The 16,951-nt window shown below is 35.1% G+C and overlaps 3 protein-coding genes across 4 annotated transcripts; 1 reads left to right on the plus strand and 2 right to left on the minus strand.

Annotated features, from left to right (window-relative positions):
• Window positions 1-13: 13 nt before the first annotated feature.
• On the minus strand, window positions 14-1,371 carry LOC130732790 (uncharacterized). The gene is made up of 2 exons (XM_057584778.1): window positions 1,155-1,371; window positions 14-609 (listed from the first exon to the last, which is right to left on the minus strand). The coding sequence occupies exons 1-2, from the start codon at window positions 1,369-1,371 to the stop codon at window positions 14-16; spliced, it is 813 nt and encodes a 270-aa protein (XP_057440761.1).
• Window positions 1,372-2,078: 707 nt separating this feature from the next.
• Window positions 2,079-6,013, plus strand: LOC130733029 (probable galacturonosyltransferase 3). Its single transcript, XM_057585072.1, has 9 exons — window positions 2,079-2,421; window positions 2,518-2,561; window positions 2,648-2,699; window positions 2,806-2,853; window positions 3,121-3,258; window positions 3,442-3,582; window positions 3,701-4,035; window positions 4,123-5,068; window positions 5,290-6,013. The coding sequence occupies exons 1-9, from the start codon at window positions 2,368-2,370 to the stop codon at window positions 5,563-5,565; spliced, it is 2,034 nt and encodes a 677-aa protein (XP_057441055.1). The 5' UTR covers window positions 2,079-2,367; the 3' UTR covers window positions 5,566-6,013.
• A 1,025-nt stretch (window positions 6,014-7,038) lies between these two features.
• LOC130733030 (probable WRKY transcription factor 20) lies at window positions 7,039-12,484 on the minus strand. Of its 2 annotated transcripts, none has more exons than XM_057585073.1 (6): window positions 12,082-12,484; window positions 10,586-10,762; window positions 9,736-10,276; window positions 9,473-9,638; window positions 9,223-9,381; window positions 7,039-7,861 (listed from the first exon to the last, which is right to left on the minus strand). In XM_057585073.1, exons 1-6 carry the CDS (start codon window positions 12,286-12,288, stop codon window positions 7,366-7,368), a joined length of 1,746 nt encoding a protein of 581 aa, XP_057441056.1. In that variant the 5' UTR covers window positions 12,289-12,484; the 3' UTR covers window positions 7,039-7,365. The 2 variants fall into 2 exon arrangements, with proteins under 2 accessions (XP_057441056.1, XP_057441057.1); XM_057585074.1 differs by lacking the exon at window positions 12,082-12,484 and adding an exon at window positions 10,950-11,148.
• Between the last annotated feature and the right edge of the window lie 4,467 nt (window positions 12,485-16,951).

Here is a 16,951-nt window from a genome sequence, read left to right on the forward strand (position 1 = left end):
ACCTGCAAAAAACTCAGCTGAACATGATAACAAAACAAGGAAGAATAGAACTGGGATTTTTTACTACAAAATTTTCCAAGCTAAATTGCATTTCTCCTAGCCTAGTTGAGTCTGACCCTACACATTCACCCTCAACTTCATTCCCTGCAGTTCCAGCAATTATCCTGCAAACTATAGCAACTCTTTTCACACTTCTCACTCTTGCAAGAGCACTTGTTCTGCTACTCAACTCTTTGTCACTTGTATTCAATTGATTCCCGGCATGTTCTGTGTTGAACTTGAATTGAACTATTTGGCAAAGACAACAAAATGGATCTTTACAAAGATCATAAACTTTCTTTGCAGGTTTCCCTTGGAAACATCTCATTGTAGTGACATAGAACCGCAACAATTCATTTCCATCCACTGTGCTCCTTGGATGCCATGGATATTGCTCACACGCGTTCTTCTTCACCTTTTCTCTGTACTTCTCAAACCTTTCAATCACTCCTGCTGAGTACCTCACTCTGAGTACTGTTCTAACCTTCCTCAGTGGTTTGGAGGTGTTCATCCAAGCTTTCTGAAATATCATCTCAACAATTTTTCTTGATGGCTCTCCAATACCGAGCTCTGCCAAAAAAATTTATAACCGCGAGGAACTAGTTAGGTTAGTGTGTGTTTGGATACCGGTTAATTAAGTGCAACTTGAACAGACTTTCATATCAATTCATAAGAAAAGTTTCATTCACTTTTTAGACTCGAAGTGAGTGCTCACATCAGTTTGTACGGAGCCTACTGATATCCAAACATAGCCTAGTTTCTATAATACATTAGTAAGCACTCTGGACTTAGGTAGTGAAAGAAGGGATAAAAGTATACATGATGGCTCTAACTAGTTTCTTCTTTCTAGGATGTTACATTGGATGAACTTCAGATAAATCATAACGGTTGTGTATCTTGACATGTTGGGGTACAGTATTCTGTGAGTTTTGAAGGATCAGTTTTAAGTGCATGTTTGGAAACCTTTCTACAATTGATTCTGAAGGAAGAATCAATTCTAAGGAGAAGCAATTCCGTGAGTAGCTTCTTGGTTTCAGAATTGATTTTGGCGAAAAAGAAGCTAATTCAAACATGCTATGTTGTGTTAATGCAAATAGGAGCAACAAACAACTTACCATAAAGCTGTGCATGAGTGTTGCTTGGCTTGGAAACTACTAAGCTAACTGGAGTTTCCAATAGAGGATTTCTACAATCTTCATCTTCATTCATTCTCTTCTCCTTTTCTGAAATGTATCTGTTTCCTTTGCTGCTTTTTGCTGGCTGCTTGATTACATCTGTGAGCTTGTTTCCACACTTGACATTATCCTTCAAGGACACCCAAAAGGCTTGCATCTCTTTCTCTGTGTTAGTGTGCGCTCGTGTGGATTGAAATATCTGAGTAGACCAAGGAAATGGTTTCTTGTGAACTAGTTTATCATGCAAAATTTATAGAGGGGCACAAATGAAGACACATTAGATAGATTTTTGAAAAATATTTATTGTTAGACTCTTATACATGACATCCATTTCTTGAATTTTATTCTTATCTAAAGAATTTTCAATTTCATACCTATAAATGGAATTATAATCAATGAGATGATTGTTGGTTCACGTAATATATGCTTGACTCCCTTAAGCAAGATTTTAGGTTTAAGTTTTGTAAATGGAAAAAAACTCCATTGAGAAAGCTAATCTCACCAAAATATAAATATTTTCCGCTCAAACAAAATTACCTCGGATAGAGGATAACTATCTTACACCCAAAATACAATGAAATTATAAAGAATTGTCCTCACTTAAGTTTGTATCTGTGTCAAGGGATACAATTACATTTTTAACTTCATATAACTTCATGAAAAGGTAACAATCTATTAATAGAAAAAAGGTAACAATCTGGTGGGTTTTCTCCATTCTTCTTCTTTCTTGTTTGTTTGGTAGAAAGATTGTATGTATTCATTTATTATTCTTTTGTCAAATTTTGGCCGGGGCCACAAGTTATTTGGTTTAAATTTAGTCACGTTGGCAGTATCACATGCCTAGCTAATCAAAATGTTGCAAAAGCAATGTGAACTACACCAGTTTCCATCACAAAAAATATGCACCCAACCCAAATCTTTTTATTTTGGCTTTACCTTACCTATTTTGGAGAAAAAAGAAGAAGGGCAAAAACAGGAGCTCCAAAATCGATTCAGACTCAAAAGCAGATCGATTGTACAAGCTAGAATCGATTTCACCCATTTCATCCAATCCAAACACGTTATTGGCAACAAGACGAGAAGAATCAATGAATGAATCAAAAAAGATGCAATGAACTAAGTTCCGAGTGAATTCGATTCATTCCCAATTCGCATGGAGATTTCTCATTCTCAACTACTACTACTACTACTCATGTTCTTCTTTTCGGTTAGTTATGTCAATTTTTGATTTCTAGGGTTTAAACCTTCAATCTCTGCATTGCAATTCAACTCACTGAAGAAATCTTGTTTTTCAATGTGACAGGTTTTGTTTTATGGCGTAGATTCTTTCGATGTTTCAACAACCATGTAAGAAACCCCATTCTTATCACACTTTGCTATTTCTATCAATGTTCTTACTTTCTCCATAACCCAGATTTCTTCTGTTTCTGCAGAGGATCGCATTCTCGCTCTCTCTACGATTGCGATCAATGTAATCGAATCACGGTATGTTCATCTCAGATATGATAAATATGTAGTTTAATTAATTATGTGCCCACCACCCTTTATACTTTGTGATTCACCGTGTCGCTATTGCTTGCTGTTTAAGCAGGAAAAATACATTTCGACAACTAGAGCTCGCTATTCGCCTGATGAAAAGGTATTTTATGAGAGATTATTGTTATATCTATCCACGAATTCGGATTCTATGCGGTCGAAGAAATCTTAAATGTATATGCAGTTGTAGAATCTGAGCCGTGCGGTAAAGATCAAATCTATAGCTAATCTCTACCGACTGAGCGGATTTTTTAACTGCGTTAATGTAGGATTGTCTTAACTGCGAGGAATCCAAATCCTTATATCAACAGGGGAGAGAGCCAGCAATATTGCTTATATAGTAATAATTAGTAACAATGATTTTATGCAGGACATTGATATAATTGCAACATACAGCGATGCGTCTGGCCATATTCGACTAGCTAGGTTGAAAATGAGAGACCTATCTGATTCCTGGATTTGGGAAAATCCTAATAATTCAAACAGTGAACATCAAAAGAGCTCCCAGGTACTTTAGTTTAGTTTAATTTCATTTCGTCTTTTCTTCACTTCAGGCCGATAGCAGAAAACATACAACTTCTATGATATATTTAAGCTTGGCATTTGCATTTCTTGTTTCATGTGTGCGAATTTCCAACTTATAAGTGACATTTCCACTTTATGATCACTTCGTAATCTGATACACTTACAGGGAATGATGGAATCATTGCAAACTGATTCACGAGTTGAAGACAATCTCAAGCTCTCCACAGATGAAGGTTATCCTGAAGAAAGAAGAGTGAATAATATTCCCAGTATCTCATGGATGACTCCGGTGAAGATCAAGCGCCGGGTAATTATCTAATTCTGTCTTTTGCAACTCGGCCTAACAGAAGTGACAAAGAGTGTTTGTTTCATTCTCTTTCTTTTTCTGTTGATTTGGGCTTTTTTAATAGTTTCCTATCCCTTAGATGATGCGGCAAGAAAGAAGGAAAACTCGTGCTGCTGAACTGATGCAGCAAGGCAAAGAAACTGACAATCATATTGTATCAGCAGCAATTGAGCACTCTGAAGGATTTGATACCTCTATCAAGGGAAAGTATAGTATATGGAGAAGAGAATATGAAAACCCAAATTCTGATTCAACTCTGAAACTCATGCGAGATCAAATAATAATGGCCAACACTTATGCCAACATTGCAAAGTCTAAGAACAAAACTGATATTTACGAAGCTCTTGTCAAACACTCCAGAGATAGTCAACAAGCTATAGGAGAAGCTAGATCTGATGCAGAGCTTCACCATGGGTATTTTTTATTGCCTTAGTCTTGTTTCTCAGGCTTATTAGGTTGTTGCAATTTACATGTAAAGTTTCTATCTATTGCTTTTTCTAGAGCAATTGATCGAGCAAAAGCTATGGGTCATGTTCTTTCTATAGCAAAGGACCAACTTTATGATTGCATGTTGGTGGCGAGGAAGTTAAGGGCGATGCTTCAGTCAACTGAAGATAGAGTGAATATACAGAAGAAGAGGAGTGCATTCTTGATTCAGCTAGCAGCGAAAACAGTGCCTAGACCATTGCATTGCCTTCCTCTGCAGCTTGAAGTGGATTATTACCTGCAGGGCTATCATAAAAAAGGAAATTTTGAAAAAGAAAAGATTGAAGATCCAACTCTTTACCACTATGCTATCTTTTCTGATAATGTACTGGCTACATCTGTGGTAGTTAATTCTACCGTGCAGAACGCAAAGGAACCTGAGAAGCATGTATTCCATATAGTGACAGATAAATTGAATTTTGCAGCAATGAGAATGTGGTTTCTCATCAACCCTCCGTCTAAAGCAACCATTGAAGTTCAGAATATTGATGATTTTAAGTGGCTCAATTCCTCATACTGTTCTGTTTTACGTCAACTTGAATCAGCAAGAGTAAAGGAATATTACTTTAAAGCTAATCATCCTTCCTCCCTCTCTGCTGGTTCTGACAACCTAAAGTATAGAAATCCCAAATATTTGTCAATGCTGAATCACCTAAGGTTTTACCTCCCTGAAGTTTATCCAAAATTAAACAGAATTCTCTTCTTGGATGATGACATTGTAGTGCAGAAAGATTTGACCCCTCTTTGGTCAATTGATTTGAAAGGGATGGTGAATGGTGCAGTGGAGACATGCAAGGAGAGCTTCCATAGGTTTGATAAATACCTAAACTTTAGTAACCCAAAGATCTCCAAAAATTTCAGTCCGGAGGCTTGTGGCTGGGCATATGGTATGAATATGTTTGACTTGAAGGAGTGGAAGAAGCGAAACATCACCGGAATCTATCATAGGTGGCAAGATATGGTAAACTTCGCACCTTTTATAGTTGACCAAATGCATCCTGTTATGAATGGATATTTCTTTTTATCTGAATATCATTTTATGAAATTGGTTGCTGGGAGATTCTTAGTTATGCATGGTGCCTCAATTTGGATCACCAGAAAGTCATGTGTTACTGTTTTGTGCATGTAGGTAGTAGTTTGTTATGTTCATATGTAGAATTAATCGTTCTTTCATTTTTGCAGAATGAGGATAGAACCCTATGGAAGCTTGGAACCTTACCCCCAGGACTGATAACCTTTTATAAGCTGACCTATCCATTAGATCGAGGGTGGCATGTTTTGGGACTTGGCTACGACCCAGCTCTGAATCTAACAGAGATAGAGAACGCTGCCGTCATTCACTACAATGGAAACTACAAGCCGTGGTTGAATCTTGCTGTCTCAAAGTATAAATCATACTGGTCCAGATATGTTATGTTTGATAATCCCTATCTTCGAGTTTGCAACCTTAGCGAATAGTGAATTTTGTGCCATTTATCTTTCTGCCTTCCCTAGCAGACTGTACTGAGGATGACAACGCATTGAGTATAGTTTTGTAAAGAGAAATTTTGTAACATATTGACCGGTAAGGTGCATGTTTGGATACAAGGTGGAAAATCACTGAGGTTAAAATCACGGTGGACAGTTGCAAAAGCTAAGAGAAATTGCTTTGTATTCAGTAAAGTTTGTGGAAATCGTCAGTCAAATCCTGAAGATTGTCTTAGATCAGTGACGAACTGAGTTCCACAGGCATAAATGGATAGAGTTTGATAATATGAGAGCACCTCATCAGTCATCATTGAGTTGTGTTTAGTAGAGAAGTGATTAAATTCCAATGAGTTTAGTTCATTGCTTTAGCTATGACACATTGATATAAATTACATGTTTCCATCACTTGTGGAATTATTTCTACTTATTTTGTTATTTATTTACTTAAGTTTCATAAAATATTTTAATTTATTTTTTCTATATTTATATTGTTAGAAAAATATATTAATCTAGACATGCTATAGGACTAACCTCTCCCCACTTCACTCAAAATTGATTATGCTACATGCAAGGACGACTCATGTTCCAAAACATGCTTCGATGTACAATTATCTTTCCCGTTTTAATACACAAAAAGTGGACACCACATGGTTTGTAAGTTGGTTCTTCATTAACTAGTACAACTTTTACCCAATTCATGTAATTGCCAATTCTACCATAATTATTCAATTGATTCCATCATCTTTTAATTGTGCTCCTCTTTCTATAAACGAATCTTTAAGTGCTCTCCAATAAATTAATCACACCCTAATGTAGCATGTCTAATTCCACTATGAAATGCTCTAAAATCTACATTTCACTTCTAGTTAAATGTATATCGGATTCTCTGCAAATCATGATATCAAACATGCACTTTGCATGATCTGTGCCAAACTCAAGATTACTCCCCCCAGAAATTAGAAACAAAACTTCACAGGTTAAATGGAAACTGAGATGGTAATACTATTGATGATTTCATCACAGCATATCATTAGTTACACTATTGTTTAAACACTAGTACATAGATTTCCACATGCTTCTTCTAAGTTTTTCATGTGAAGAGAAAATCATCGGTGACATTCTTGTAATTCATATTTAGAAATAATATTTAGACACTCAAACAGTTGAAGAAAAATGATATTTAGACACTCAAATAGTTGCAGACGGTTGACATCCCACAAACATCCAATTTTCTCTATATCTCTTCTTATCACATTCAACATATAATCACATGTCTCTTCTTTTCTTCACACTCTGAATGTTTGTCCGGTGGCGGACATCTATGAATCTTTTTCCATTCATATTTTAGTTCAATGCAGACAATATAGTGTGAGAAAATCTGATAAGGAAAAATTCATGGCATATCCATCCAATTTTACTATAGCCAAAAAGGACATCAATGCAGTGGGGACATCAATGCCAGAGTTCAGTAAAAGGCTAAATGCTACTTAAATAGTTTCATTCAAACACTTTTACAACATTTTTGCAGAAGCTGCTTTGATATTGGCCTCATATTTATACAGAAGAATTTGGATATAATTATACAATTACAAACAACAATTACATATAAAGTCAACCCGGAGCTGCTTCACTCCTACACAGCAGCTCATAAATAGTGATATAGACATGAAAGAACTATCTGCATTTTCTTACAGAAAATGAGCTTTTTTTTTCACCTTTGAAGCTATACCCGCCAAAAAGAAGAAACCAGAGCGCTACTCATAAATATTTATTTTTATTTTTTGTAGTTAGTTAACAATTTCTTGGACCCATTAGTAATCTTCCCATGTTCTGTGAGCAAGGATATGAGGAATGGTTTAAAGATGGACCATCACTCCTATTTTCTCTAGAACCATAGGAACTTGAGCTATTATTTAGAACACCATAGTATCCTGGAGCTGGGCTAGTATGAACAAACTTGAAATTGGAAGTGCTAGGGTGAGTATTTTGACTGTGTCCAAATTCAGAGAGCACCATTTTCCCTTGCCCATTTGATCGGTTTTCAGCCGCTGAGGTAGTAATGCCCATACCAAGGTCAAGGCTAATAGTATCACTTTGTTCTAACTTGATTCTTGTATTTCCACCAGCAGCTACATGTCCTACCATGTCATGGCTGCTATTCCTTGCAGCAGGAACATCATGGTTGTGTTTACCCTCATATGTAGTTATCACCGCTTTCGGATCATGAGATGCCCTCTCCACGTGTTTTCTAACAGGGCAACCAGCATTTGTGCACTTGTAATAGCTCCTGCATAAGAAGCATGATAAGAACAAGACTCACAAAAAGTTCGAAGTTAATTATCATATCTAATCGCAGTGAGTTAAGATCACAACCATGGATAATTAACATATTACAAATCCTACCCATCAAGGTCATAAGTCCAAATATTTTATTTGAATTCAATGCTTTCAAGCTCTTCCTAAAGCTAAAAACAGAATCATATTACAGAGGAAGAATAAGAAGTAACATTTTGGTTTTTGAGACCACAGTATTGGCATTTATATTAACGATTGTCTGATTTGTCTCCATGAAATAGAAAGAGCTGAAATGCATGAATCGTGGTACAGGCACATCCTAGGACAACTATGACAACAAAACTCAGGTGAATATACCCCAACTTATAACTACTTGCTCATAAGTGCCAAATAACTTCAGAAGATGTTAACAGCAGGCTTAATGGTAACATTGGGGTCAGCAACACCAGTCAATAATTGAAACTAACAGGATGGAACATGGAAGTTCTAATTTCCTCAGAAATAAAATGGAAAACAAAAGAAAAAAGGTTGCACCATCAATATACATGAAAATCAAATTTCCTTATAACTTGGCTTGCAATATTAATATTCACTCCTTACCTCAAGGAAGGGCATCTATTCCTAAAAAAAATCTCATATCTAGTAATAGTTAATGCCATTTGAATTTATCACCATGTTCCTTTGCAAATTTTTAGCAGACATGCTCTTTTAATCAATTTGTATCTAAGCCATTATATATTTTTTCATTCTAGTTCCTTTATAAGATCAATCTCATGAACATTCTGAACACCAATTACAACTCACATTTGACCAGTCAGAAAACCAATAAAAAAAAAACTTCTCAATGAACAGCTTCCAGAAGACATCCAAATGAAATTCCTATAGATAATTCTTTCATTTTCAGAATCTAGCAAACGTCCAAAACCAATTTCCATTGCTATTCTTGAAATCACGAAACATTAGTATTCAACATGTAACATGTCCATCTCAGTATCCCTAACCTCAACAAAAGTAATAATGAAAATAATAGGTATTCCTTATCTCATGCTTTTACTAATTCAATATGTATAAGCAAAATTTCTTCCTTTCTTTGGCATACATACATACATATGCATACCCAATGCTAAATCAGAACAAAAGCAACAGATTGTAAGGTAATATGATCAGGAAGTTTGAGGAAATAAAAGATCATATCAAGTTGATTCCCCACTTCAATTCTTGTCAAGAGACTAAGCACAAGAGCAAAAGCTCAACAATATACATGAAAAAAATTGTTTGAGGAAGGAATAAATTATATTCAATTGGAATTTATTACTTTTAGCTTCTATTTCCTAGTTTTATGTGAGGACATACCTTGGGTTCGGATTTCCCCTCACCACCTTCTGCCCATATTTACGCCAGCGGTACCCATCATCCAATATATCCACTTCACTCAGAGTTTGCACAACAACCCGTGGCTCCCGGATAGGCTTAACAATAGGGATAATGTCAACATTTCCAAGTTCCATTTTTCTACTCAATGAAAAAAAAAAAAAAAACTCATGGTCAGTAAGTAAGCACATATGCTGCAGAAAACCTAGAGCTTTGGCTAAAATTATTATACCTTCGCTTGGGGAAAGGATCATCATCATCAACCTCCTCATTTGTCCTGTTCGACACAAATCCAGCACATTCTTGACTGTCATCATTAGTTGCTACAGGTGATAGCTCGGGAGTACTATTGGGCTCAGCTTCATGAGACACATGACCATACACATTGGATGCTTTGTCTACAATTCATGTATTATAAGAAAAAGAAGCCAGCTTACTTATTTGCAATAAGTAAGAATAAAATGGAAACAACGAGAAGAATCTGACAGATATTACCATCTCGGCCAGCTGAAGAAGTCATATCAGATCTTTCTCCTTGCATAGACATAATAGAACCAGCAGAGGACCGACTGCTTGGTTGAGGTTTAGGATGATCATGTGTTCCCTTGTAAACTATCTCAGTGATCTGACCATCATGAGAGCGTTCAAAAAGTTTTTTGACTTCACAGTTAGGGTGTGTACATTTGTAATAGCTGCGCGGAAATTCACTTCCTTTAACAAGTTTCTGCCCATATTTTCGCCAATTATATCCATCATTCGTTACTTTTTCGGCTGCAACCAAAAGGCCACTGCCTCTAACGTCAGCATGTGATGTTTGAAGCCCAGTGCATTTGTGGTTAAATTCATCCGAATTGAAATCAACAGGAGCACTAGCCCCAGAACTAACCATCTGACCAGGTGATGATAGGCTTAACTCATTAGATAGAACCGCTAACTCACTTTCCACTAATGGAGAGGTGGTTAATGGCTGAGCTTTTCCTGGACCTTCTACATGAGTAGACTGTTCATTTACATGCTTGTTGAAGTCAGCAGGAGCCTTAACATGAACAAATAGCATTGGTAAGTTCTAAGCAATTACTAGTCCTCAAAAAAATATAAATCAAAACATGAAACATGAAAACCCAATATTTCCATCTAACAATGCAACCCCAGAATAAAATGGTTAACTTATAAGACTTCACGGATTGATTTTATCTTGGGTGACAAAGTGATGTGTGCCAACTTCGCGCACAGGTTTAAATCAAGAAAATCACAGGAGAAATAAACACAAAACTGAAGCTCAAGTTTACAGAATATGAAGTTATATTCATAAAAGTGTTACGAACATCAACTAATAATTGATTACCATATTTGATCTATTGTGTGGTTTAAACTCAAAGAAGCTCGATTTTCCTTCATCAACAGCACTGGTATTGAAGCATACAGTGGTTACAGGAAATGTAACAGACGCATTAGAAGCTGTAGAACCATGTACTGTTTGGAAAAGCTTAGCAAAGGATCCTGTAGTGGGTGAAGGCTCAACCTGTAAAGCATGGGAAAAAATAATACTTAAACTGCAATGCTTTATGAGCAACAATTGCCGAATGAAATGAAAATTTATAAATTCCAATGCACAAAAACATACAGGAAACAAATTTATTTCTCAAAGAAACAAAATAAAGAGAAGAGGAAAGAACAAAACAACAGAAGGTTTCTAAGTTCCTGCAAACCTGAAGGCCCCAAACAGCAATCAATCGACCAACGAAATCAGTAATAACAATGGAAAGAGAGCACATATATAATCGTCTAGGTAAACCAAGCAACTGAACAAATTTAGTGGCCAGCGACGCAAGCGGCCCCTAGTCCTACTATTGAGCATGAGCAAAGTTCTTCATTTTCTCCTGATTATATTTCATTGTTTAGGTGGGTCCTTATGACAGAGATAACATAGTACATTATAATATGAAGAAGTTAGATATATAAGCAATCAATCATAATTTAGAAAAGCCATTCCCATTGAATGTAGCATAAATCAAGTCTTTTCAAAAAAAATCTAAACCCACAATCTTTCTGACATTCTTTTATATTATTCTCATAGGCTCATAGCACACATAACTTGTGGTAATGCATTGATTCTTTTGTACTGTGAACTCTGCTACACCGTTAAATAAAATAAAAAACAAACAAAAAGGGAAAGCATCAACGAAAAAGGAAGATTCATAATGTGAAAAAACAACACTGGCATTAAAATATTGATAGGAGAATGTCGTTTGATCCTCAGCTGAAGTCATATCCCAACAGAACACCCCATTAACCAAAAAGCAGCCAATACAAAAACTCTTTAAGATCAAGCATCAGAACCTAATCATCCCATACATGAAATGTGCCAAGTGAAGGATCAAAACATGGAAAGTTCCAGCTATAAACAAACAATCAATTCACCACGAGACAAAACAAACAAACAAGCATATAAGAATCTGAATTTTTTAATTTATGAAACAAACACAGCATCTTAAGTCATTTCCTGATGTCATCAAATATTCCTACCAAAATGATAAGATTTGAGCCCAGCCCAGATAGGAGCTGTTTGGTTTCTGAGAAATAGCAAGAAAATCACAGTGAAAATAACAAATTTTTTATACTCCACACACAACTAGCACCACCTTTGACCAAAATGAACTAGCAAACAACAATAGCAGCATTCAACAAACAAATTCATACCCACATTTTATTCCCATTTTCTATTTCACTTTCTCTCAGAAAACCCAAAACCCTTTGAAAATTTCCCCTCAAAATTCACCCAAACCAAACACTTCAATTGGAGCCAAAGAAGATGAAGAAGCAAAGAGAAGACTCGCTCACCTTCATGTTGGAAAGAAGAACGGGGGACTCGAGAAACGACGACGGACTGAGCCCCGGAGGGATGGTGATGCACGGCGACCTCGAGATCGGAAGCTTCGCCGGCGAGAAAAGCTTGTACCTCGCGGTCGAATTCGAATTCTGGCCCGACCCTGTTCGATTCGGATCATCGGTTTCGCCGGAGCTGGTGGTGGCGGCAGTAGCGTCCATTGTGGCTGAGAGTCAAAGCAAGAGCAGAGAAGGAAGGAAGGGCAAAAGGGTCATTTGACACTCTTCTGGGTGGTGTTGTTTTTTGGTTGTCTGTGTTTGAAGGATGGATCTATCAGAGATGCTGAGAGAGTGAGTGGGACTTATTAGTTGACTTGCAAAGATGGATCACTCTCTCTCTCTCTTAAACTCATTCATGTGTGACACTCTGTTCTGTTCTGTTCTATGCTATTGCCTTGTCTTTTAAACCCTTTTTTTCTTGAGTTCTTTTGTTACTTCTCAACAACTCACCCCAATGGAAAAAAAATAGAAATGAAAATTTGAAAATTATCATGGTAATTTCTAATCTTTGTACGGTAGGTAGACGTAGGTTAAACGCTCCGGTGGCGATAGCTATATCTACGACAAAGTTTTGGATCTGGATGATAAGGCTGTAATAGACGAGATGAGTTAATGAAGCGCTTATGAAAGATTTTTCAAGATGGTGACATGGTTGAGTAGTCTTGCAATTGTTTGATATGTGTGTCGGCCTTGTTCAACTTGACTAAACTGTTGGACGAGATATAACTCATTTTAGTCGTCCTGACCGGCCAACATGGTATTCACTTACTTGTGAAACTTTTGGGTCATCCGGAATAATTGAGCCTTAAAACTATTTTGGGACATATGATTGGTTCAAGTGGTACATGTTTCATTCCCTTTACATAAGGTCTTTTATTTAAGTATTGTGTATGAAAAAATCACTCGATGGGAGAACTAATCTCATAAGAATGTGAATGTTTCTAACTTAGTCGTGATTGTTTCTAGAGGATGATATTTGTGTTTCTTAAAAAGAAAATTAAACTGGTTGATTTTTTTTTTTTGAAATTTAGAGGAATGAGAGAAGATAGGATGGAGAAGGAAGAAAATTGGTTGTGTGGATTTAACTTTTAGACCTTAAAGCTTATGAGTGAGAGGCGGATGATTTTGTCAATGAAATATTCATATTCACTATAGGACAGAGATTTTGTAACAAAATGATTGTTTTCCTATTTGCTGAAAGAAATATAATTATTATTATTATTTTGTGCTGTGTGCTTTTTTTACTAGGTAAGATTTGACAGTGAAAAGTGGAGTGCCAAGTACTACCTCTATGTTACTCTTCACCACACAAAATCAATATGAGTGATTGATGCAAAACTGCAGATCACTTTCCACAAGTTGAAAGCCAAAGCCAAACCAGAATTAGTTCCATAAAGGGTTAGATTCAAATAATTTAATCGCATGGATAGGATAGGAGAGTGAAGGTCAAGCCATGGCCTCAATGTGGAGTTTTGTCCATGTTATTTGAACTTTGATCTCTGATTCAAATCAACTAAGGCACTGTCGGCAATTGCATGTGGGATGTGTGTAGCAAACAAAGTGGCAAGTGAAACAGCTAGTGCTGATGGATTAAATGTGTAAGGATCAGCTTTCCCATAATTGATTTTGATAAAATTGATTATGGTTAAAATGAGTTTACTTTAAAAACAGAATCATATGCTTATAACATGTAATTTTAAATCACATACTTACCCCACCCCGAATCCACTTAAAAAGTATATATGTAATGTTGTCGAATCTTATCATTCTCTAGTTTCAATTAGACAAGTATCAACAAGCTAAAAAAGACGAAAATAATTCCTTACATACTCGAGAAGTCAATAGTAACAATCACTCTTACGGATGAAATTCTTGACTTTCCTTGTTGAGGCTCCGCAGTAAAGGAGAAAAGAAGAAGCTATAAATAGGCATGGAAGTGAAATTATTTATATTTGGATACATTTATGAAAAAATTGATTTCTCTGAGGTAATGAAAAAAGCTATAAAATGTCACAATTAATTATATATATTGCAGAAGTCACTATCTCTAGTTTCTCTGCTAAACTGATTTTTTTTAACTATAATCAATTTTTTTGAGTCTGATTGGTAAATATTTATATAGCCATTAAAAAGTGATTCTGTTCAGTGAAAATTTATTCTAAGACTCTAAAGCATGAAACCAAACACACACTTAACCCTCTTAGTTCACAAAATCATGTTGTGCTGGAGGTTTTTGAAGACTAGCTACTAACGTGTTTGGTCCTACAGATAGGAGCATCATAATCACTTCTATGGATAAACTACAAAGTGTAATTTCTTTGGTTACCAAACGTTAAATTATCTGTCCATCACAAATCCAAACACACTATACATTTCTTTCATGGCATCTACTAAATGTGGTAATTATTGTCCTCTTTGATGTATTACTTGGACTTTCACTCACATTAAATAATGAGAATGTTGGCAATTTGTCATGGATATGCTGTAAAGATCTATGAAAGAGTAAGTTAACACACTGGCCTCACACTATTGAATATCTTCTGTACTGATCTCATATAAATGGTTAAAAGGGTCTAGAAAGAAAAGTAGAGGGATCAATTTTGGTCCACTAGCTACTATATTAATGTATAGGGTATTAATTAAATATGGGCTGAAAAAGCAAGCACATGTTAGGGAAACATTTCATTAGAGCTTGTTTTCTTCATTCGATTTGTATGTTTTCACTTTTTAACTAATCAAGAAAAAGAAGGTTGTACTTAAATGCTTATCATTAGGTGGAAGTTAAAGGAAAACAAGGACAAATCTAAGGAATTAACAGCTTGAGATGCTGTTAAAGCAAAGTTCTGACTGGTTTTCTATTTCTTCACAAATTTTTTATTGAGTAATCTCTATCCTCCCAAAAGAACTTAACTATATTAATCAAAGGCTAAAGCATGTCACATCCAATACAATTGCGTACTAAAGCATTCTCTATCCAAAATCGCCTTCTTATCTTAACTTGTTTTGCTCATTTCTGGAAAAAATTTCCAGAGAAAATTTAAGCATTGAGTTAGAAATTGTTCATACCATGGAAACAGCATATACTAAGAATAGTGAATTTTTATTAGCATTCCTGTTTCGGATCTTACCTACTACCTAAGTATTAATTAAATATATTTCAACATCTTTAATTTACCACTATACAAACTTAAGAATGCCCATGTTTGAAAATTCGATATATTTCATGCTTGGATGAGAAGTGATTTTGGAAAAAGTTATTCAAAATAACAATGTAGAAAAAAGAGAATTTTTAAGAGATTTATCTTGAATCTAAACACGCCGTGATTGTGAGTGTCTATGCTTTCTTGCTTATTTAAGGCACGAAGTTTGTAGATTGTTCCAAAAAAAATGAAATGATTAGGTTGTCTACAAAGAGATATTTTATCATATTAAGAGTTGGTTAGGCATTTTTAATTTTTGATGTGAGAAAATCTTAGAGATTAATTTTCACATAATTGTTTACATGAAAAATTCATCCTTAAGATTTTTTCAAAGGACACCAATTTAATTCATAATATTTTAAACTCTTGAAAAAGAAACTCTTGTTCTTTAAAAAGGTACATAAATAAAAATCCTATATGTTTAAATTTTCTTACTTCATCATGCATTAAAATCACTTTCAATTTAAGAGTTTTGAGCTCTTTATAGTTTATATTTAAGAGTTTTGAGCTCTTTATAGTTTATATAGTGTTAAGGGAGATAGAGGCTCAATATAAAAATGCTAAATGGAAAATAAATACCCTCAAGACACGATATGATTTAGTTGTCTCATTTGTTTTATATCACAATGAATTTTAGGTAAGCATAAAAATTGTATCTTGCTTTAAAATTACACTAGTCATACTATAAATTATAAAAATACATTGACAAAACAAGTTATTGACTTTAAAAAGTAAGTATTATATACTTAAAAAAAAGTAAGTATTATATGAATAATCTTTTAAGAAGGCAAAAAGAAATAAGAACATAATAAATTTTTAAATTCATTAAGTACTAGTATATATTTAATCTGTTATATATATGATTATATACCCTAAAAACCAAGTTGTACTCATCCATGCATGATGCATTTGTGGTTATTCCTCATTGTTACCAAGTACAATTTCATTGAATAGCACCCTCACTCAATTGTAATTTCAAATTTGAGATGGTTGGTCCACCTTGTTTGCTTTTTCATTTCCAACAGATTAGACCCGCTTGAAAATATAAATATTTCATTTCTTAGAGATAAATGTGTTTTTCAGATGTGGAGGCAAGAAGAGACGTGAAATTGCGCACACAAATGATTATTCATAAGATGATTAGAATAAAATAAGTTTAAAATAGCTTAATATAAATACATAAGCTAACTTGAATTAAGCTCAACATAAATTTATAGATAAGTACTTTTGTGTGAGTAATTTAGGGTATCGATGTTGGCTATTTTCCCTTATTATTTTTGCTGGGTTTGGGTTACTTTGAGGATTGATATTTGGGTTAGTCTTTGTAATTACGTGGGTTTATTTCTTGTACTCTTTTCTTCTCCCTTTTGTATTTGGGTCTAGCACCCCTTGTGTTAGTTTTGAATACAATTCTTTGGTTTATCTAAAAAAAAAGGGTATCGATTTTGGTGCCACCCCTTTACATTCCAACACCATCACTTATTTTATAATTTTCCGCAAACATGATTGCAAAAGGTATGATTTGTATTCCGCAATTATGTAATTCTTTCCGGTAAACATAAGTGCGGTTGAGTGGTGAGAGAATGTGTGAGGATGATACCAAAACTAATGCACAATACGTTTTT

This window comes from Lotus japonicus, chromosome 1, assembly GCF_012489685.1.
Source record: "Lotus japonicus ecotype B-129 chromosome 1, LjGifu_v1.2".
NCBI classification, from domain to species: Eukaryota; Viridiplantae; Streptophyta; class Magnoliopsida; order Fabales; family Fabaceae; genus Lotus; species Lotus japonicus.

What these genes read in the sequence shown, in the direction of transcription:
- LOC130732790 (XM_057584778.1), bottom strand. Translation starts at nt 1,371, where the DNA reads ATGCAAGCCTTTTGGGTGTCCTTGAAGGATAATGTCAAGTGTGGAAAC. An exon ending in CACTCATGCACAGCTTTATG is followed by an intron (nt 610 to 1,154) that starts GTAAGTTGTTTG and finishes TTTTTTTGGCAG; the next exon opens with AGCTCGGTATTGGAGAGCCA.
- LOC130733029 (XM_057585072.1), top strand. Translation starts at nt 2,368, where the DNA reads ATGGAGATTTCTCATTCTCAACTACTACTACTACTACTCATGTTCTTC. An exon ending in TACTCATGTTCTTCTTTTCG is followed by an intron (nt 2,422 to 2,517) that starts GTTAGTTATGTC and finishes TCAATGTGACAG; the next exon opens with GTTTTGTTTTATGGCGTAGA. An exon ending in ATCATAGGTGGCAAGATATG is followed by an intron (nt 5,069 to 5,289) that starts GTAAACTTCGCA and finishes TCATTTTTGCAG; the next exon opens with AATGAGGATAGAACCCTATG.
- LOC130733030 (XM_057585073.1), bottom strand. Translation starts at nt 12,288, where the DNA reads ATGGACGCTACTGCCGCCACCACCAGCTCCGGCGAAACCGATGATCCG. An exon ending in TTCTTCAGCTGGCCGAGATG is followed by an intron (nt 9,639 to 9,735) that starts GTAATATCTGTC and finishes CATGAATTGTAG; the next exon opens with ACAAAGCATCCAATGTGTAT. An exon ending in AGGGGAAATCCGAACCCAAG is followed by an intron (nt 7,862 to 9,222) that starts GTATGTCCTCAC and finishes CTTCTTATGCAG; the next exon opens with GAGCTATTACAAGTGCACAA.